Raw genomic sequence first — 23,738 nt, forward strand, 5'->3', positions numbered from 1 at the left:
AGTGTCAGAAAGCTTGGTCTCAGTGGCAGGTCATGGGTCTTGTAACAGGATAATGACCCAAAACACACAGCTAAAAACATCCAAGAATGGCTAAGAGGAAAACATTGGAATATTCTGAAGTGGCCTTCTATGGGCCCTAAATCCTATTGAGCATCTTTGGAAAGAGCTGAAACATGCCGTCTGGAAAAGGCAACTTTCAAACACAAGACAACTGGAGCATTTTGCTCTTGAGGAGTGGACCAAAATACCTGTCAAGAGTTGCAGAAGTCTCATTGACAGTTACAGGAATCGTTTGATTGCATTGATTGCCTCAAAAGGTTGTGCAACAAAATATTAACTTAAGGGTACTATCATTTCCGTCCAGGCCTATTTCATGAGTTTTGTTTTTTTAATTCTGTGGAAGCATGGTTGAAAAGCAATGTCGGACTTTCATTTGTTCATTTTCATAGATCTTTTATTTATTATAACTTTTGTCAGATTCAAGTTATTTCTGTGACCATTGTGAGTTTTTCTGTCATTAAACGAGGGGTACCAACTATTTTGACCACGTGTGTATCTGATTTGATGTCGGACATTGAGAAAAATATGCATACTGTATGTGTCTTTATATATAGTGTATATATACTTCTGGTTTCAACTGTAATTGTAAGGATATGTTCGCACAATGCAATAATGCTAGGTTTCTGCTGTGATTTTCCAAAATAGCGATTTAAAGTTTTTTGTCGCAATTTTTGAAATGCGTGGCATAATCCAAGTGTATTCTGCAATCTCAGAAAATCCGACATAATCTGTCTGAGGAGAGTTGGGAGGCCCCCATACACATCAGAATGCTGAAATTTCTGCGTAAGGCTAACAATCCTCTAACATGTATGTGGGGCATTTGGGCTAGCATTCACATATGTGCTGGTGGCTTAATCTATGCACAAATTAAAATTATCCCCCTCAACCCCCCCCCGCCAAAAAAAAATAATAATAAATCACCAGTCATCTGACAAGAGAGTATCCTTTTGGCCTCCTTGGGCTGATACATTTCATATGCTTTTTTGTCTTTATTATGGGCGCCTATGGGTGATGTATGGCTTTGGCATATGTCAGAGGTATACATTGGGGAGTACCCCTTATGGGTAGCTCAGTTGGAAGACTCACATGTAATGTGTGACATCTCTACATGTATGATCATCTGCGCCGTCTGTACAGTCCATTATCTTCTTGCCTGCTATGACGTGACCTCTACATTGTGCTTTGTTCTAGGCCTGGTAGCAGAACAGTTTCTAAATAGCACAGCCACACAGCTGACGTTCCATGGGCTCAGTGAACTGACCTCAACCCTACAGGAAGGAGAGCTATGTGTATTCTTCAGAAACAATCATTTTAGCACTATGACCAAATATAAGGTGGGTTTCTTGAACATAAAATGAGAAATTGCTTTTTGTCACACTTGGTCTAAGTGGTTTTTCCTTTCATTACCAGTTGCAGTTTTATGTGGGTAAGTGGTGTCTGGAAGCTCGTAACCTATTTTACTTTAGTGGCTGAACAGTTTTGGTCACTACAACTTTGGGGGCCTTTTGCTAATTGCCATTATTTGAAGTGGACTGAGCAGCGTCTTGTTACATTAAGTCTACGTGCACACGTTCAGGATTTTAAGAGTTTTTTGGCCGTTTTCCGCCAACAAACCGCTCAAGAAAGGCTTACGTACGCATCCCATCATTTTTAATGCATTCCGCATTTTTTGTGCACATGCTGCGTTTTTTCCCACGGTGGAATCACATTCCGGAAAAAAACGCAGCATGTTCATTTTGTGCGAAATTGTGGGGATTCCGCACACATAGGAATGCATTGATCCGCTAACTTCTCGCATTGGGCTATGCCCACCATGCGGGAAGTAAGTGGATCATGTGCGGTTGGCACTCAGGGTGGAGGAGCGGAGACTCTCCTCCAGGCCCTGGGAACCATATACCTGTTTAAAAAAAGAAAAAAAAGATTTAAAATAAAAAATCGTGATATTCTCACCTTCCGGCGGCCCCCGCAGCCTTCTCATGATGCCCCCGTTCCCAGTAGTACCCTGCGACAATGACCTGTGATGACGTAGCGGTCCTGCGAGACCGCTACGTCATCTGGGGTCATTGCCGCGAGGCATTACTGGGAACGGGAGCTACCGGAAGCATTGCGAGGAGCTGGAAGGCTGCGGGGGACGCCGGAAGGTGAGAATATCACGATTTTTCAGTTTTTTATTATTTTTAACATTACATCTTTTTACTATTGATGCTGCATAGGCAGCATCAATAGTAAAAAGTTGGTCACTCTTGTCAAAAACTATGTTTGACAAGTGTGACCGACCTGTCAATCAGTTTTCCAAGCGATGCTACAGATCGCTTGTAAAATGCTAGCATTCTGCAAGCTAATTACGCTTGCAAAACGCTAGTGTTTAGTAGGAATATGTATGCCAATCCTGCATGCTTATTTCCCGTGGTAGGGAGTTGCAGAATTTCGCGGCAATTCTGCAACGTGTGCACATAGCTTTAGACTAGTGCCCAATGGCAGCTTTTTAGTGGCCCAACAGTCTCGGTTAAAACCGTGCTTCTTCAATGTTTCCTATTGTGAACTAGGCGCAGGTAACATGAAATTTTCCAAAATTTCAACCAGAATTGTTTCAGTTGTCCCAAAACTACTACCCCATGAGGAAATGTTGAGGTTATCCAACAGCTGTGGTAAAAAAAACAAACATCAACACTGGCCATGGATTTAAGGCATGCTCTGTGTGGAGGTTCTCTAGTTATTGGACAGGGTTCCTATGAAAGTCATACAAATTCATTACCGGATTCTACCTAAAGTGCCTGAGTATTTTATCAATCTTTTGGAAATTACATGGTCAGAGGATGCAAGTGACTATATCTGATGCCTTCATGTCGGACGGCCATTACGCTTTCCTGTATACACAAGCTTCATAAACTGAGGACAGATGCTGCAGTTATACAGAAGATCATCCAATGCGCATTTCATACCCCTGAGCAAAGCATTTCAGTGCGAAACGCGCGTCGGGTGTAGTGGGTCCCCGGTTACTTACCTTCAGGTAATTATACCTTTCCTTGTTTTCGTCTCCCATGGTAGGCACTTAGCTGGGCCACATCCTTGAACACCTACTTATATATAGATTTTACTTTACTGCTGCAACTTTGCCTTTACATTATACAGTGTCTAGGTTGTGGTTCTCCCAATTGCCTATACGTGTTTTATATTTTTGTATATTGAGAACATTTTTCTTTTTCCCTTGAGATGGCATTTTGATTGCGATATTTGCACAATTACTGTCATTTGACTGCTTGTATTATTAGCTGAATCTATTTACACCAAGGAGACCCCTAACGTTAAGGGTATTCACTTTCTGGTTGTACCCACCTATTTTTCTGTACCAGTGGTATTTTCTCTCAATTGTTACTTTGTTTGTTTTTATATTATGTTCTAAACAAAATTATTTAGATTTTAGGCGGTTAGTTGGCTGTGTGTAAAGCTTTTTTTTTTTTTTATACATAAAGTGATTCTCTACTCTGGAAAAAGAAAACCATTGATGATAGCAGACCAAATGGAGGATCATACTGCAATCTTTTATTGACACTTTTGGTCCAAACCAGATCAAATTGAATCTACGCTGAGCCAGGCCTGGTCTGACCCTGCACTGCAGCAGGGGTTGGATATAATACAATTATCTGGTGGAGTGATCTTTTACTCTATAAAACTCACTTTCCCATTATTTTTCTCTCCTCTCGGTGAGAAATTAATTGCTCTATAATTAGCCGATCATATAAAAAGCTGGAGCTGAGAGAATTTCAAGATCCCTGTTGATTGTCATTAAAATAATATTAATTTTTCATTGAATAAAGAGAGGTGAAATTTTCACGGCTTCTGAGTCTGAATTAATTGGAAAGCGAGGATGTCTAATTTAATCTAGAAGTTGTAGTGTGTTATTATATCGTGTGCTCATTGTCATGGGCAGAGAATTGTCGTAGTTCATGGACTGTGAACTTTCACAGTTTTGTTTTAATGCTTCAAGATACATTTTGTGCTGCAAACGACCTACTTAAATGAACATATTTCTGCTGAGTAGTCCTCACCAATAGTGAATTATATGGTATCTTTCTACGCTATAATTGAGCCCCTGAATTATTGCTGAAAAGACTCTGCCAAAATGCCTCCTAGGAGCTTTCTATCAAATTATCTCATAAACCACACAATGCTCAGCATGAAAGGTAAATGCTCGAAAAGGGATAGAACTGCAGTTATCAGTGGCCTGTTTTAAAGGCTCTGCATTTCCGTTTCTATGTGTGAAGTATAGCCCCCAACCTCCACTGTCATTGCTAACATCTTCTTTAATTCAGTGCACAGAATATTGCCCTATGATCTTCATATGTGCTTTTTATCTCATACAAACAATTATTAAGAGCATAGATCTAAGGACTCTCAATGGCACCATATTTTAATGTGTATTAAAATGTGAAAATTACCATATAAGTAAAATGAGAATTTATATAATCATAGGAGATAATGTGGTACAAGTGTAAAAAAACAAACAGCTTGATATTTCCTTTTCCCTTAAACATATTATATATATGATTCACTATTTGTGATTTTGTAGTAATCACCATTTTCATGGTCAGGTTTTGTTGGTGTTTTTATTTGATTTTAACAATTGTGGTTAATAAAGTGTGTATCTCTTATGGCATAACGTTAGGTGTGCACATCATTATTGCATTTCTTGTTCTCCTTTCTTCCATGTCTCGCTTAATGCATGATGTTGCACCCTTTTTCCATTATTTAATATAGCGGTGCATCCAATCTCTTTTCTTGGTATCTCCTTTTCCCCTTAATCGTTCTTGGCTCCAGAAATATGCCTTTTTCCAGACAATATTTAGAAAAAAACATACTATTCCTTCTAGCCTACTAGCATCCTCTAGAATCCTGATTCTGACTACCGTATGTGGAAATCCAGCATTACACCTTCTATCACCCAATGGGAATCTAAAGTACAACAAATATACAGACTTGAAGAACTCTCAAGTTGGAAACTTAAGACATACCACAGTTCAGGGACATCTGGACCCCTTGATGACTTTACATGGACCCTACCTCCCTGGTGATACGGACCTAGGTGCCCAATCCCACATCCATGCTAAGCTCAGCCCTTATACTTGCAAACAAAGCCTATACTTCTTTCAAGAAATGCTCCGAATCTGGCTTAGGAAAGTAATACATGTTCTGGACTTAGGACTAAAGAACAGGACCCTACCTCCCCTCACCTTGTGTGTCTTGGTTACTCAGTTTTCTTTTAAACTCTTATTTCTCTGACAATTTTTACAATTTATAGGAAAACTCATGTGCACAGTATAATGAAGGACCACCTTATTGACTAATGCACATCCTCCTGTAGGAACAATGTTGGCTTATGCATTTTTGTTATTTGATTGTTATACTTAAAGTAACCCATGTTGTAACGAATTACAAAATTATAATGGAAAAAAAGAAAGGTGTCTTGGGCATAAATTGCACTAAATCCTATGGTAACACTTGGTGTTAACCTGACAATGAAAGGACTGAGAACCAGACTAGAAGTACTGAAAGGTTTTGTAATTATCCCACCAGTCAAAGAGGACAATGTCGTATTCCCATTAAATCCTTCATTATTTCATTTTTTTTTTTATTGCTTCCTTCAAATCCGCCATATGGATCCGGAGATAGGGGCCTTTTTGTTTTTATGGTCTTTACTAGTAGAGCGTGGTAATAATGCAAAGCAGTCTACAGCCATGCCCCCAGACAAGCCGGAGAGGCACGCCCCCAGACAAGCCGGAGAGGCACGCCCCCAGACAAGCCGGAGAGGCACGCCCCCAGACACGCCGGAGAGGCACGCCCCCAGACACGCCGGAGAGGCACGCCCCCAGACAAGCCGGAGAGGCACGCCCCCAGACACGGCGGAGAGGCACGCCCCCAGACAAGCCGGAGAGGCACGCCCCCAGACAAGCCGGAGAGGCACGCCCCCAGACAAGCCGGAGAGGCACGCCCCCAGACAAGCCGGAGAGGCACGCCCCCAGACAAGCCGGAGAGGCACGCCCCCAGACAAGCCGGAGAGGCACGCCCCCAGACAAGCCGGAGAGGCACGCCCCCAGACAAGCCGGAGAGGCACGCCCCCAGACACGGCGGAGAGGCACGCCCCCAGACAAGCCGGAGAGGCACGCCCCCAGACAAGCCGGAGAGGCACGCCCTTTTGTTAAAGTCCATAAAGATGAGCACTGAATTCTAAGACCCATATCTCAGCAACTGTATGGCGGATTTGAAAGGAGCAAAAAATGGATTACTCAGAGGAAGAGCGAGAATGAAAACTAAAGAAAAACTGATCATTTTTCACCTGGTGAAAGGTTCTGTTTTAAAAGGTATGTTTACTCAAGTTTACTTTTTCTATGAAAAGTAAAATATTTGAAGAACCTGGGAAATGTCCAGCTCTACAAAACCCTATGTACATGTTATTATTTCATAGACTCTCTTCTTGTCCACAAATACATCACTACATGTATAGATCTGTTCAACGGAACCTTTAATCAGGGACCATATTGCTAGAACATTGCATTGTGTGTGTGTATGCAGACCACGCTGTCTGCAATCTCCGTAACCTTTTGGTAGCTGTGAGTTTATTATTAACCATATCTTGTAAGAAGTGCTTCATATTCAGGATTGCCAGAAATAAAGATGGCATTGGTGGAAAAGTGCTGTCATTGCATTTGATTGGTTTAGTTGTGTGACAGGGGAGAATACAAGGTTTTGCACAGTAGTGTTTTAGGGCGCTGCCACCTCTCCTCGTTCCCAGTATTCCCAGACAGGGTCTGGAGTAGACATCAGTGGTACAGAGGACAGAAGTAAGGATCTCACAGTGTTTCTTCAGTGGAATCTCAGGATAACCTCCCAGTGATAAAAAAGATTTTTATTTATGATTGAACATTATTAATGAACCTAAACATCATTGTCCGGTAAAACACAAACTGAAAGATTCTCCGTACCATTGTTATAAATGACCGATGGTATTTTCTTATTCATTTATCATAGATTTGTATTAATGTTGTCATTTAGGGACTGCTATACTTGCTTGTTACGGACCAGGGATTTCTCACGGAAGAAAACATTGTCTGGGAAAGTTTACATAATGTGGATGGAGATGGAAACTTCTGTGACTCTGATTTCCACCTCCGACCGCCATCTGACCCAGAAACTGTGTACCAAGGGCAGCAAGACCAGATTGATCAGGTATGTTGGTCATTAGCTGTACAGAGCATAAATTCTCCTCATTAGTCAGAATAGTCTCCGGACTGCTGTATAATAAGTAACGAAGACGCTAGTCATGGGGGAGATTTACTAAGTCGAAGCACTCCAGAATCCTGGCACAATTAGTTGCTTAACTTGCGCCATATTTCTTATGTGTTTCACATATGCACCTTGTCTGACAAGTGGTGTAACCTTTCTGGAAAGGGGAGTTGGTTTTACACATAAAATCAAGCACAAAATTATGCAACAATATGTAGAGCAAATTTCTGGCCCAAAGTAAGCCAGCTAATAGTTACTGTAGACTGAACCAACTAAAGATGCAAAAAAAGGTAAATGATAAGAAGGGTGCAGTTTAAGGCTGTCCAGTCTCAGTTGGCACTCTTTAAAATGTAAACATTATTGATAAATGTTGTGCCTTTGTGTCATAGGAATGGTATCCTTCCTACATGTGGCCATAAAGGGGTTATTCTCATGATCAATCATCAGGAGCGCACCTCTCACTTCTCCTTGTGCTCCTGAGTGATTGACAGTTCAGACCACTGGCATACGGCTCTTGCCTGATATATGCACTCCCAATGATGCTATGCACTTTTCCCAAGTGTACACCTTTCTGAGTGGCAGTGCGCTCCTCATTAACAGTTTGAACCAGCAGCATTGTCACCTGAAGCTGGGCAGATGCAGGTTCTTCATAATTATTGCATGGGCAATACAAGTATTGATGTTTGGTCTACTTTCCATTGAAATTTAAGCTGGACTGGTAAATGAATGATAATGTAGGGAAAGCGTTAACTATGGGAGTTCAGTCTCTGGCAAGGCCTCCTGTTTAATCAAAGAGTTTTAACAGATTCACTTTAAGGCTCTTTTCTTATATTTTTATTTCAAGAATCACGTTGAAAATTCTATTTGATTTTTGTAATTAGCGCAGGAATCCTACTGATGTGAGCAGTGATTGAGGCTGTTGTCATCTCACTGCCTAGTGTTACGGCAAAGCTTGGGAGGCTCCAATGCATTATTTATCAGCTCCGTGACATTTGCTGATGACTTTGGCACCCTATAATTATTTGTTGTTTTCATGTTCGCAGCCTGGCACTGAAACTCCAGAGTTTAGTAAAGTATAGTAGTTGGCATCTATAATATGTGGAATTGATGACCGTAGTTTCATTCACTAGATGCGATGGCATTTAGTTGTGATTTTATCGCTTCTGTGAAGTGGCCAGTAATGACCATCTGCAGATTCTGTTGGCCAAACCGTTGCTATAGGGTAGGAAAATGTTTTTGAGGAAAACTGGAGGACTCTGAGTCACATGTGCCTATTTAAATTCAGTTTTCAAAGCCAGAATTGGCAGTGAAAAAAATAGAAGTAGACCCTTGTCTATTGAATTCCCTTCTCTTTACAATCCTTTTTTTGTTTTCACATAAAAAAATGACACACAAATCTGCCTTATGGTTCATGGATTGCATAAATGATAAATGGAATCCAACTGCAAAATTAGCTGTTTTCCAGGATCTGAGTTCTGAAGAGAAAACTTACTTTATTATGTATAACTATAACACAATAAAAGGTATCCGTGATTGGTCAAATCCCTTGTGAGCTTAGCATTCAGGTACTTAATGACAGTCTGAGATTTAACAGTCCTGAAAGCATAAGCGGATAGGCAGGGGGTGTGCGGGAGCGGAGAGAAGTGGATGATGGCCGTTTTGTGCTACAACCAGCGATCATTGCATAGCCGGACCTGTAGAAGCACTGGTTGTAGCTCATCCCCTGCCTACCGCTCCTCTGGTTGTTTCCTGGAATAATGGACTGCTCAAGTTGTGGTGATTGCCAATTTACTTTTTTTTTCTTATGGAATCTTTTAATGTGAGCACCGCCAACAGGCACGGCATAAAGCAATTTTGTACATTTAAGAGGATATTCTATATTGACAAGACCTAGGACCCAAATAGCTTCACTTTGTTACAATTTTAATTAGTCTGTCAACACAAAATGACTGATCAAACCAAGCACAGGTGCTCTGTGCACCCTTGGTGTGGCCAAGCAGATTAGTGCAGCTACTTCTTTGACTTCCTTCTGTTCTTTGATAGACAGTTTTAGCTTTAGAGGAGCCAGAGTAGAGTAGAGATAGATGAAAATCAAGTAGGTGGAAAGGTGCACTGGAATGCTCAACCTTGCCAAGGGTGCACTGAATACTTGTGCTTAGTTTGAACAGTCATTGTATGCTGATATAGTCCAAATTGCAGGCCTTGCAAGCTCCATGTTTGATCCTCCACAAGACATCAACAGGTTACTTTTTGTCTTACCCTAAAAACATTTACTAATCCATAATCTGTCCTGGGAATCGACCTGCAGATGGTTTTAAGACCTTATTACTGAGCCAACGACAAGGAAGATCACTGTGTTAGTTAATGGATATGTTCACATGTTGCTTTTTCGCCATTAAAAATGCAGCATTTTACTGCTCCAGCAAAGTAAATGAGATTTCTGAAATTTCTATGAACATTCTGGTTATTTTTTCCTTTGAGATTTGATGCTGTTTAAAACCTGCAGATTGTTAGTTCTTTCTGCATTTTTCATTGGTTTTTAACCTTTCTAACGCATCGTAAAAAGGGCAGGAAACATGTCGCATATTATATGCAAAGAGAGACGTTTTTGATGCAGATATGTCTGCAGCAAATGCTTAACGTGTGCACATTGTCCTGATCAGTTTGGTAAAATGACTTTTTCCTAATTAGATAGACTATTCTGTGGCCAATTTATTCCTCAGCAGACTATGCACATCTCCTGCACTGGTTGATGTCTCAGCATATTATACCATAACTAGATGGTGGCCCGATTCTAACGCATCGGGTATTCTAGAATATGTATGTATGTATGTACGTATATAGCAGCCACATAGTATATAGCACAGGCCACGTAGTATATAGGAGCCATGTAGTATATAGAAGACAAATACTACGTGGCCTGTGCTATATACTATGTGGCTGCTATATACATACATGCATACATATTGTAGAATACCCGATGCATTATTACAGGCCACGCAATATAAAACAGTGGCCACGCAGTATATAACACAGCCCAAATAGTACATAACAGCCCATGCAGTATGTAGCAGCCACACAGTATATAACACAGGTGATGTAGTATATAACACAGGCCATTAAGTATATAACAGTGGCCACGTAATATATAGCACAGGCCACGCAGTACATAACACAGCCCACATAGTATCTAACACTGGCCACGTAGTATATAGCAGCCACGCGGTATAGAACGCAGCCCATGCGGTATATAACGCTGCCCACGCGGTATATAATACTGCCCACGTAGTATATAACACTGGCCACGTAGTATATAGCAGCCCACGCGTTATATAACGCAGCCCACGCGGTATATAACACTGCCCACGTAGTATATAGCAGCCCACGCGGTATATAACGCAGCCCACGCGGTATATATAACACTGCCCACACGGTATAGAACACAGCCACGTAGTATATAACAATGGCCACGTAGTATATAGCAGGCACGCTGTATATAACGCAGCCCACGCGCTATATAACACTGCCCACGTAGTATATAGCGAGACCGCTAAGTCTTCTGGGTAATTTCGCAAAGCATCTCTGGTTATGGAAGATGCGGCAGCCGCGAGCGCATCGTCGGACTACGGAAGGTGAGTATAGCAGGTTTTTTTTTTTTTTTTTTTAAATTATTTTTAATATTAGATGTTTTTACTAATGACGCTGCATAGGCAGCATCAATAGAAAAAAAGTTGGGGACACACAGGGTTAATAGCAGCGGTAACGGAGTGCGTTACCCGTGGCATAACGCGGTCCGTTACCGCTGGAATTAACCCTGTGTGAGCGGTGAGGGGAGTATGGAGCGGGTGCCTGGCACTGACTGCAGGGGAGTAGGGAGGGACTAAGCGGACTGTGCCCGTCGCTGATTGGTCGCGGCAGCCATGACAGGCAGCTGGCAAGACCAATCAGTGACACGGGATTTCCGTGACGGAAGTTGCAGACAGAAAGACGGAAGTACCCTTAGACAATTATATATATAGATTATTGGTACGATACCTATGGTATATTATCTCCTGTACTCTGTATACCCAAAAATGTCATATATTGTTACAGGCTTAATTGGAATACTTGATTAAAAGGAGGGCTATTTATGGGAGAATTATTTTATCCCATATAAAGCTGTTTTTAAATAGCAATCTAGCTAGAATCTAGACCGAAAACTGATCTTTATTTATTTTTTAAGTACCCTGACACTTCATCAAATAAAGTGCAGACATCCCTGTCCAAGTCTGAGATGATATCTACTTTTTTAGTAGGTTTCACCATTGCTTACAGTTGCTGAAAAATGTACTTCCAGCGCTGATCTTCGGGATCCCAGAAGCGATGTCTTTTATTATATTTTGGCATATTTAGGTCAGTCTATGCAATAAAACAATACGAGTTCTATCTGAATGCAGACAGTGAAGGCAGGCGTTTGGAAAATGCTGCTGTTTGTACCCAGTGGATCAGCGCTTTTTCCAGAATAAATGGAATGCTGGAGCATTAATGGACAGCATATTGCAGATTCAACCCCTTAGGTAATGTCTGTTTGATATCAGGACTTTGCTGAAGCAGGAGACACATGCAGGAGAGAGACATTTATCTGTGTGTATACTATGTACAGGTCCTTCTCAAAAAATTAGCATATAGTGTTAAATTTCATTATTTACCATAATGTAATGATTACAATTAAACTTTCATATATTATAGATTCATTATCCACCAACTGAAATTTGTCAGGTCTTTTATTGTTTTAATACTGATGATTTTGGCATACAACTCCTGAAAACCCAAAAAACCTGTCTCAATAAATTAGCATATCAAGAAAAGGTTCTCTAAACGACCTATTACCCTAATCTTCTGAATCAACTAATTAACTCTAAACACATGCAAAAGATACCTGAGGCTTTTAAAAACTCCCTGCCTGGTTCATTACTCAAAACCCCCATCATGGGTAAGACTAGCGACCTGACAGATGTCAAGAAGGCCATCATTGACACCCTCAAGCAAGAGGGTAAGACCCAGAAAGAAATTTCTCAACAAATAGGCTGTTCCCAGAGTGCTGTATCAAGGCACCTCAATGGTAAGTCTGTTGGAAGGAAACAATGTGGCAGAAAACGCTGTACAACGAGAAGAGGTGACCGGACCCTGAGGAAGATTGTGGACTGAGTCTGGTGTGGAAACATCCAGAGCCACCGTGCACAGGCGTGTGCAGGAAATGGGCTACAGGTGCCGCATTCCCCAGGTAAAGCCACTTTTGAACCATAAACAACGGCAGAAGCGCCTGACCTGGGCTACAGAGAAGCAGCACTGGACTGTTGCTAAGTGGTCCCAAGTACTTTTTTCTGATGAAAGCAAATTTTGCATGTCATTCGGAAATCAAGGTGCCAGAGTCTGGAGGAAGACTGGGGAGAAGGAAATGCCAAAATGCCTGAAGTCCAGTGTCAAGTACCCACAGTCAGTGATGGTGTGGGGTGCCATGTCAGCTGCTGGTGTTGGTCCACTGTGTTTCATCAAGGGCAGGGTCAATGCAGCTAGCTATCAGGAGATTTTGGAGCACTTCATGCTTCCATCGGCTGAAATGCTTTATGGAGATGAAGATTTCATTTTCCAGCACGACCTGGCACCTGCTCACAGTGCCAAAACCACTGGTAAATGGTTTACTGACCATGGTATTACTGTGCTCAATTGGCCTGCCAACTCTCCTGACCTGAACCCCATAGAGAATCTGTGGGATATTGTGAAGAGAAAGTTGAGAGACGCAAGACCCAACACTCTGGATGAGCTTAAGGCCGCTATTGAAGCATCCTGGGCCTCCATAACATCTCAGCAGTGTCACAGGCTGATTGCCTCCATGCCACGCCGCATTGAAGCAGTCATTTCTGCCAAAGGATTCCCGACCAAGTATTGAGTGCATAACTGAACATTATTATTTGATGGTTTTTTTGTTTGTTATTAAAAAACACTTTTATTTGATTGGACGGGTGAAATATGCTAATTTATTGAGACAGTTTTTTTGGGTTTTCAGGAGTTGTATGCCAAAATCATCAGTATTAAAACAATAAAAGACCTGACAAATTTCAGTTGGTGGATAATGAATCTATAATATATGAAAGTTTATTTGTAATCATTACATTATGGTAAATAATGAAATTTAACACTATATGCTAATTTTTTGGGAAGGACCTGTATACACAAATGTGATTAGTAATGTGTGCAAGAGTAAAAGAAAAGTAGGGAATTGATTGTTACTGTCCGTAAACAATATATATTCCAGCAGGTAATATAGTGACAAGTGTGACCTAGTGAACAATGTGGACTTTGGCAGGTAAATGCACACATTGCAGATGTAGCATACATTTACTGCAGTATTGTAGCAAAATATATAAAGGATTTGCTGCTGACAATTTGCTCCATGTACAAGAACCCTAAATGTTGTCGGTCCCATAAATCGAGAGCACCCCGATTTCTGTGTGTTACTTTCTCTGCTTAGAATCCCATAAAAATCAACTTTTGGAATCTGCCTTATCTCAATTAAAGATCTCAGTGTTTCCATGAGATGTTGACATATTTCCACTACTTTAGACAGATAATGAAAGGGTTGGGGAAATCTTGCATTGATAAGTTGGCATGGTCACGATTCATGCTGAACACTACACTTTTATGCTGATGAGCTGTATCTTTCCTAGGACTATCTGATGGCTTTATCGCTACAGCAAGAGCAGCAGAATCAAGACATTGACTGGGAACAGATACCAGAAGGCATCAGTGATCTTGAATTGGCTAAAAAACTTCAGGAAGAGGAGGACAGGAGAGCCTCTCAATATTACCAGGAACAGGAGCAGGCAGCCGCCTCTGCCCCCCAACCGGTAATGGAAAAAAGTGTATAATCCATAATTTAGGATCAAAAGTCATTTAAGACTGTAGATAAATAATCGTCTCTGGCGATAAAGATGCAACGTAGGTATAAAAAATATAGTAAAGTGAAAAGGGGATCTCGCCATTATGGAATGACAGGTTATGTGTGTGCAAAAGTCTTGGACATCCTGTGTCTTCTGTTTTACATTGTAAGGGCTCCTTCTCACTTGCGAGAAATACGTCCGAGTCTCGCAGGTTCAAACCCTGCTCTGGCACTGGCACTCCAGAGCGGAGCGTGCGGCTGCACAGCAATACATGGAGCTGCATGCTCCGCTCTGGAGTGCTGGCGCCAGAGGAGGGTTTTAACCTGCGAGACTCGGACGTATTTCTTGCAAGTGAGAAGGAGCCCTTAGACAAATGATTAAAGGAGTAATCTTATCGTCAATCTTCAGGAGCACAACACTGCGGAGTCTCTTGCGGGGTGTGATGCTTTCCTGATGACTGACAGTTCAGACCAGCAAAATGGCTGGGCCGTTGGCCTGAGGTGTCAGCTCCCTGATGCTGCAAGTAGAGGCAGCCATCCAAGGAGCACAGGGAGGCTGCTATAAAGCTTGAAGGCACTGTTATGAAGTCAAAGAGCTTGTAAGTGCTGTAGTCCTTACCTAGCAAAGTGGCCACCGCTGATAGACTGCAGCAATGGCTGGTAACCTAGTTGATTTCTAAAATTAAAAAATACCTTGGTTCTTGAGGATGGACAGTATTTTAATCAGCTGAATTGCACAGTTACTTGTGTTGGCAAGAAGCTTGTAATTTTACCCATATTATGAAAGTGAGGCAACCACGTTATTATCAATTAATTGTCCATAAAATGATTGAGAGGGTTTTTTTATGTTTACTGATGGTGGATGATAGTCTTCCACCTGGTAAAGTCTTCTGCTTGTTGACATTTTGTGATGTATACCAGTTTTCAGATGTCCTGTTGAGTCCATGGGACAGAAGCTCAGACACCTGTTGAACAGAATCCCAGTGGGTGGGCATGGAAAGTAAAGGCCTTTTCTAAATGAAAAGGAATAGTACCCCGGAAAGTGCTTTGTAGTAGAAGTCTTGTCAGAAATGGTCCTCAAGAAAGGCCAAAGCCAATAGACTCCTCTATGCAGGGAAATACTGGAATCAAAACATTATTGCTCAATGGGAGGCATTTTTATAATTGAAGAGGGCTACACTTATGAGAGTTTGCAGTCACTTGTACATGGAGGTCCCCTACAGGCCTCGCTCTGAATTTCTTAAAATACATTTTTGTCAGAATTAATGAAGTCTTCAATACCATAAACACTTTAACTTGTTACAGTCCTGTTTACAGAAGACTAAGAGAATTACTGATTTCTTCATAAACCACCTATGCAGCCCAAAAGGGTAGACAAAAAAAAATCCCAAATCCTTCAGATCTGTATAGGCTTTTGTACTGTGTGTATGGATATAGAGTGAGCCCCTAACCAGGTAACCCTGATTATAACTATAGCGCTGCCTAACTGTAGGTATAGGAGAACCTCAGCAGATGACCACTCTGTTACTGAAAATAAATCTCTATACAATGAACAACACCGATATTTACGCCATTTAGTGACTGTATATTGGTAGAATATGTAAGCGATTACAGTGTAATTATAGATGGTGACTTAGAGGTGAAGTTCTTAATGATGGAATCATTCACTTTTCCATTTGGCCAGGCTGACATGACAATTTCTTCCTGCCACGACTTGTCTACAGAGGTTACGACAGACACATTTGACGTCTCACATTTTCAGCATTATCTCCATCTATTCTCAACCTGCACAAACTACTCAACCCAATGCTGAGCCGCTGTTGCTGTATGTGTCCCTATTACTGGACCTGCTGTCCGGCACAATAACAATGCTCCTCTTACTGCCCCTTATACAGCATTAATGCCTCATTTGTGCCCTCTCTAGATGGTAAAATTGCCCCTCTAGAAAATCTGAATGCCTCGTTCAAGTGCCCTAGAAAGAAGTGTCCATATTTTGCCTCCAGAAAGGAATGTGCACCTTTTGACTGTCAGACTACGAAGTGCCCGTAAAGCCTAAATGCTTCTTAATTGCCCACTTAACATTTAATAATGTCCCCTGAGTCCCCCCATGTACAGCCCCCCTAATGACAGTACGATGGGCCCATAGCTCCCCTATACACAGTAGTATGGGCCAACAGCTCCGCTATACACAGAATGACGGGCCCACAGCTCCCCTACCTATACACAGAATGACGGGCCCACAGCTCCACTATACACAGAATGACGGGCCCACAGCTCCCCTACATATACACAATATGACGGGCCCACAGCTCCCCTACATATACACAATATGACGGGCCCACAGCTCCCCTACATATACACAGTATGACGGGCCTACAGCTCCCCTGTACACAGAATGACAGGCCCACCGCTCCCCTACCTATACACAGTATGACAGGCCCACAGCTTCCCTACCTATACACAGTATGACGGGCCCACAGCTCCCCTACCTATACACAATATTACAGGCCCACAGCTCCCCTACCTATCCACAGTATGACGGGCCCACAGCTCCCCTACCTATCTATACACAGTATGATGGGCCCACAGCTTCCCTGTACACAGAACGACGGGCCCACCGCTCCCCTACCTATACACAGTATGACGGGCTCACCGCTCCCCTACCTATACACAGTATGATGGGCCCACAGCTCCCCTTCCTATACACAGTATGATGGGCCCACAGCTCCCCTTCCTATACACAGTATGATGGGCCCACAGCTCCCCTTCCTATACACAGTATGACGGGCCCACCGCTCCCCTACCTATAGACAGTATGACGGGCTCACCGCTCCCCTACCTATACACAGTATGATGGGCCCACAGCTCCCCTTCCTATACACAGTATGACGGGCCCACCGCTCCCCTACCTATACACAGTATGACGGGCTCACCGCTCCCCTATCTATACACAGTATGATGGGCCCACAGCTCCCCTTCCTATACACAGTATGATGGGCCCACAGCTCCCCTGTACACAGAACGACAGGCCCACAGCTCCCCTGTACACAGTATGATGGGCCCACAGCTCCCCTGTACACAGTATGATGGGCCCACAGCTCCCCTGTACACAGTATGACGGGCCCACAGCTCCCCACCTACACACAGTATGACGGGCCCACAGCTCCCCTTCCTATACACAGTATGATGGGCCCACAGCTCCCCTTCCTATACACAGTATGATGGGCCCACAGCTCCCCTTCCTATACACAGTATGATGGGCCCACAGCTCCCCTTCCTATACACAGTATGACGGGCCCACCGCTCCCCTACCTATAGACAGTATGACGGGCTCACCGCTCCCCTACCTATACACAGTATGATGGGCCCACAGCTCCCCTTCCTATACACAGTATGACGGGCCCACCGCTCCCCTACCTATACACAGTATGACGGGCTCACCGCTCCCCTATCTATACACAGTATGATGGGCCCACAGCTCCCCTTCCTATACACAGTATGATGGGCCCACAGCTCCCCTGTACACAGAACGACAGGCCCACAGCTCCCCTGTACACAGTATGATGGGCCCACAGCTCCCCTGTACACAGTATGATGGGCCCACAGCTCCCCTGTACACAGTATGACGGGCCCACAGCTCCCCACCTACACACAGTATGACGGGCCCACAGCTCCCCACCTACACACAGTATGACGGGCCCACAGCTCCCCACCTACACACAGTATGACGGGCCCACAGCTCCCCACCTACACACAGTATGACGGGCCCACAGCTCCCCACCTACACACAGTATGACGGGCCCACAGCTCCCCACCTACACACAGTATGACTGGCCCACAGCTCCCCTACCTATACACAGTATGACTGGCCCACAGCTCCCCTACCTATACACAGTATGACGGGCCCACAGCTCCCCTACCTATACACAGTATGACGGGCCCACAGCTCCCCTACCTATACACAGTATGATGGGCCCACAGCTCCCCTTCCTATACACAGTATGACGGGCTCACCGCTCCCCTACCTATACACAGTATGACGGGCCCACAGCTCCCCTTCCTATACACAGTATGATGGGCCCACAGCTCCCCTTCCTATACACAGTATGACGGGCCCACCGCTCCCCTACCTATAGACAGTATGACGGGCTCACCGCTCCCCTACCTATACACAGTATGACGGGCCCACAGCTCCCCTACCTATACACAGTATGACGGGCTCACCGCTCCCCTACCTATACACAGTATGACGGGCCCACAGCTCCCCTTCCTATACACAGTATGATGGGCCCACAGCTCCCCTTCCTATACACAGTATGACGGGCCCACCGCTCCCCTACCTATAGACAGTATGACGGGCTCACCGCTCCCCTACCTATACACAGTATGATGGGCCCACAGCTCCCCTTCCTATACACAGTATGACGGGCCCACCGCTCCCCTACCTATACACAGTATGACGGGCTCACCGCTCCCCTTCCTATACACAGTATGATGGGCCCACAGCTCCCCTGTACACAGAACGACAGGCCCACAGCTCCCCTGTACACAGTATGATGGGCCCACAGCTCCCCTGTACACAGTATGACGGGCCCACAGCTCCCCTGTACACAGTATGACGGGCCCACAGCTCCCCACCTACACACAGTATGACGGGCCCACAGCTCCCCACCTACACACAGTATGACGGGCCCACAGCTCCCCACCTACACACAGTATGACGGGCCCACAGCTCCCCACCTACACACAGTATGACGGGCCCACAGCTCCCCACCTACACACAGTATGACGGGCCCACAGCTCCCCACCTACACACAGTATGACTGGCCCACAGCTCCCCTACCTATACACAGTATGACTGGCCCACAGCTCCCCTACCTATACACAGTATGACGGGCCCACAGCTCCCCTACCTATACACAGTATGATGGGCCCACAGCTCCCCTTCCTATACACAGTATGATGGGCCCACAGCTCCCCTGTACACAGAACGACAGGCCCACAGCTCCCCTGTACACAGAATGACAGGCCCACAGCTTCCCTACCTATACACAGTATGACGGGCCCACAGCTCCCCACCTACACACAGTATGACGGGCCCACAGCTCCCCTACCTATCTATACACAGTATGATGGGCCCACAGCTCCCCTTCCTATACACAGTATGACGGGCTCACCGCTCCCCTTCCTATACACAGTATGATGGGCCCACAGCTCCCCTGTACACAGAACGACAGGCCCACAGCTCCCCTGTACACAGTATGATGGGCCCACAGCTCCCCTGTACACAGTATGACGGGCCCACAGCTCCCCTGTACACAGTATGACGGGCCCACAGCTCCCCACCTACACACAGTATGACGGGCCCACAGCTCCCCACCTACACACAGTATGACGGGCCCACAGCTCCCCACCTACACACAGTATGACGGGCCCACAGCTCCCCACCTACACACAGTATGACGGGCCCACAGCTCCCCACCTACACACAGTATGACGGGCCCACAGCTCCCCACCTACACACAGTATGACGGGCCCACAGCTCCCCACCTACACACAGTATGACGGGCCCACAGCTCCCCACCTACACACAGTATGACTGGCCCACAGCTCCCCTACCTATACACAGTATGACTGGCCCACAGCTCCCCTACCTATACACAGTATGATGGGCCCACAGCTCCCCTTCCTATACACAGTATGATGGGCCCACAGCTCCCCTGTACACAGAACGACAGGCCCACAGCTCCCCTGTACACAGAATGACAGGCCCACAGCTTCCCTACCTATACACAGTATGACGGGCCCACAGCTCCCCACCTACACACAGTATGATGGGCCCACAGCTCTCCTACCTATCTATGCACAGTATTACGTATACACATATCTGCTGTTGTACATAATTCCTTATTAGCAGTATATCTAATAAAAAAAATCTTTTGTTTAACTACATCTCCTGCTTTCATTCCAGGCAGGACAGCCACCTCAGGCAGTTGCCAGTCCTTCCAGTGGACGACCACCAGGCAGCAGTGAGAAAAAGAGAAAAGAGCCCAAAGAGAAGGAGAAGGACAAGAATTCTTGCATACTTTTATAACAGAAATGAATGTCCTTTTCTGAAACCATGAAGAGGCATGTTAGTAGAAGGAGAAAAGGAGACACCGGTTATAAACCATCTGTGCCTGAACCCCCCAGCCGTGTTTCAGTTTGGAAAGGGGGGATTTGTTACAGACATGTTTAGAGTCTCTCCTGTCATTTGGACTTGTCATTATCCTGTGTCCTTGTCCCACGTTTTGGAACAAGAAGTACACCACTACATCTTTTTAAATAAATCCTAGCTTCTCTCATGATATGTAGCCATAAAATACTGCAGACTTTTGTGACCACAGGGAGCAAAACAGTGGTTCCATTTTGTTAGGTAAGTCTTAGGGAAATGACTGTATTATAAAGGGCACAGATGTAAGGGAAGGCTAGATAAAGACTAATGTCCCAGCATGCATTGCTTTTTATGTTCTGGCTTCTTCCCACCACCTGTGCTGTGCCCCATTGCCATATCTGGTCGGCCCAAGTCCTCTTTATACTTCTTACCCCATAGCTACATAGAATGTAAGTGAGTAAGGGGATATTTGCCCCCTCACTGTGTCATAGCCTGGGCTCTTTGCCTAGAAATATCAGGTTTGAAGATTTTGTGACAAAATACACTTTTTTAATATCTAGGACCAGTGTGACTTTTACATGTACATGATATTCTGTATGTGGTGACACGGTTGCACAACTGGATTGGGGTGTCCAGTCTAAGTACGGACTAAAGGTAGAGACCCTTTAATTTTTTATCTAATAATGGTGAGACTGTTACACACTACAGTACCCACTTGTCTGTGGGCCGGGGGGCACATCACCACATAATGTGGTTGTAAATGTTGGCGCGATAGTGCCGCAGTGTATTAATGTTACGGCCTCTCTGGGCATTCTGGGGAATGTTGTCTGGCCCTAGGATATTGACAATCAGTCTGTGATTTCATTTCTGTTCATTTGTGTCTTTTTATAATAACCAACGAACTGCAGTTTTTGCTTCTTGCAAGATTTTCATCTAAATCCGAAGCTTGTATCTTGATGTAAATATATTTGGACTTTCTCGGTTTCTAATGTTTTACCTCGAATACCATTTGGTCAAATGTAGAATCTATGTTCTAACACAATGTTTTTTTTTATTTTTTTTTCCACGTTCCTCAAATTGGTACTTGGGTTCTTTTTCATGTTCATTCTTTCTTAAAGGACAACTTCAGAGAAACTCACCTTTTAGGTGTAAACTTTGTATATGGAGGATACAGTATGAGAGATGAACAAAATAACCAACTTTTCACAGCCAGTTTTTAGAATTTTGCAGCTATTGTTGGTACATGGCAGGAGATGAAGAATATTTAGGTAGTATACTGCCTACTGCCTCTCTTCCTGACTCCATCTTTAGTTTCTGCTAAGTGTCCAGTCATCCTTAAGCTGGTGGCTTCCCAACATCGTTAGCAAGCCTTGACTGTTAGTGCTCATTCAGACATCCGTGCACATCGGCCCAAACACAGATTGGCCGCTGGTCTCCTGACCGGAGTATCGCAGCTTCATGTATTTCTATGAGGCTGTCACGCTCAGGTCAGGAGACCGCGGCCCATCTGTGCATCGCGGTCTGAGATTGGACCAAGATCCATGTACGTCTGCATGAGCCCTGATCAAACAGCTAGCTTAAAAGCCGTTAAACGACCACTGATGGGCCAGTTGTAATCCAGTTAGTGGTCCTTAAATAACTTTAGACAGGCAGACCGCACTTCCATGTGCAAAGAATGATCATTAATACGATTCTTCTGTGTGAATAGATTATCTTTTGTTCTCGGCAGCACCTGCCCTAGTTGCAGAGGACAATGTTCTGCCGAGAACTAAGATTTTTAAGTAAGTTTAAAAATAATTACACCCAAAAGTATTCTCTTTAGTACGGATATTGACAGCCTCTGTACATTACCCGATAATCGTTCTCGATTATTGAGTAGTGTCTATTGGTCTTTAAGTAGTATTTTCCAGTATAATTACCTGCATTTAGTGATATTTCATGCAAAATAAGTAGAGGTAGAGAAGTAATTAGCACTGTTGGCAAGTATAATTATTTATATATATATATATGTATATGCTGTAATTGACAAGATACACTCTACAGGTGTGTATTGCACTGTTATTACATTAGTAACTTGGTCAAAGTGTTAAAGTACAGACATATAGGCCTTGTAATTACTGAGAAATGTAAATGAAGGAATCTCCTCGGAAGCTATGTCCTACTTTACACCACACATCTGATATGGATGGGAATATTGTGTGTTAATCTGTTATATATCTAATTTCTGTAATATATTGCACAAAATCATAGACCCCCCTACAACAGTGTTGCCTAACTCAAGTGCAGAAGGCCCCCCAAAAGGTTAATTTTTCATAATTTTCCTAGTGTTGTACATGTGATTATTCCATCATCTGTGCAATACTAAGGAAATACTGAACACATCTCTGCATTCGTTTATTCCCCCAAAGCATGAAAAAAGACAAGTTGTCTTAACGCTACTATTTTGCATATGCAGATTTTATACAAACAGCCCTGTGTGTTGGGTAATGCCACCGCAGTGTATTATTCCCTTGCTTTTCTAGCCTGTTCCTTCTCGACCTATTTGTGAATGCTTAAAGGGTGATATCAGAAAATGACTTGTTTTTCTTCATATCACTATATTAAGAAAAAATAATAATTTTGCCATTTTGACACTTCCTGTTGAGTCCATGGCTATATGTAGTAGTAGAATAATTGTGACCCTACTGAATTCTTCTGAAGTATTTAATGAGAATGCTCATCAGGAAAAAGGTCTTTGTGAAGGGAGTGGCAGGAGGTGAGCTGTAACATGACATTGTGAATCCTGTGTAATTCCATGTGTGAAGACGTGTTACCTTTCATTGTAATCTTGTCTGTGTTAAAGGGAACCTGTCAGCAGATCATAAGATGCGGCCACTGCCTTTCAGGCTTGTCTACAGCACTCTATAATGCTGTAGATAAGCCCCCGGTCCGACCTGCAAGTGAAGAAAAATAAGTTATATTATACTCACCTGCGGGCTGGTCCGGTCCGATGGGTGTCACAGGTGCCAGTCCGGCGCCTCCCATCTTCTTGTGACGCCGCCCTCCTGCTTCTTCATCGCTCCCCGGCATCACACTCTGGCGCAGGCGTACTTATCTGCCCTGTTGCGGGCAGAGAAAAGTACTGCAGTGCGCAGGCGCCGGGAAAGGTCAGAGAGGCCCAGCACCTGCGCACTGTAGTACTTTACTGTGCCCTCAACAGGGCAGAGAAGTACGCCTGTGCAAGAGCGTGATGCCGGGGGAGCGATGAAGAAGCAGGAGGGCGGTGTCACAAGAAGATGGGAGGCGCCGGACCCGGACCCGTGACACCCATCGGACCGGACCGCA

The 23,738-nt window shown here is 44.1% G+C and overlaps 1 protein-coding gene across 1 annotated transcript in view; it reads left to right on the forward strand.

Annotated features, from left to right (window-relative positions):
• The window catches only part of MINDY2 (MINDY lysine 48 deubiquitinase 2), a 146,598-nt gene extending 123,248 nt beyond the window's left edge, over positions 1 to 23,350 (forward strand). Inside the window, exons 6-9 of the mRNA XM_077263830.1 lie at positions 1,252 to 1,394; positions 7,111 to 7,284; positions 14,049 to 14,228; positions 20,232 to 23,350. Coding sequence (XP_077119945.1) covers positions 1,252 to 1,394; positions 7,111 to 7,284; positions 14,049 to 14,228; positions 20,232 to 20,354 — 620 coding nt within the window. The 3' untranslated portion in view covers positions 20,355 to 23,350. The remainder of the gene's footprint in view (positions 1 to 1,251; positions 1,395 to 7,110; positions 7,285 to 14,048; positions 14,229 to 20,231) is intronic.
• Positions 23,351 to 23,738: the final 388 nt, after the last annotated feature.

Source organism: Ranitomeya variabilis, chromosome 5 (genome assembly GCF_051348905.1).
Source record: "Ranitomeya variabilis isolate aRanVar5 chromosome 5, aRanVar5.hap1, whole genome shotgun sequence".
Taxonomy (NCBI): Eukaryota; Metazoa; Chordata; class Amphibia; order Anura; family Dendrobatidae; genus Ranitomeya; species Ranitomeya variabilis.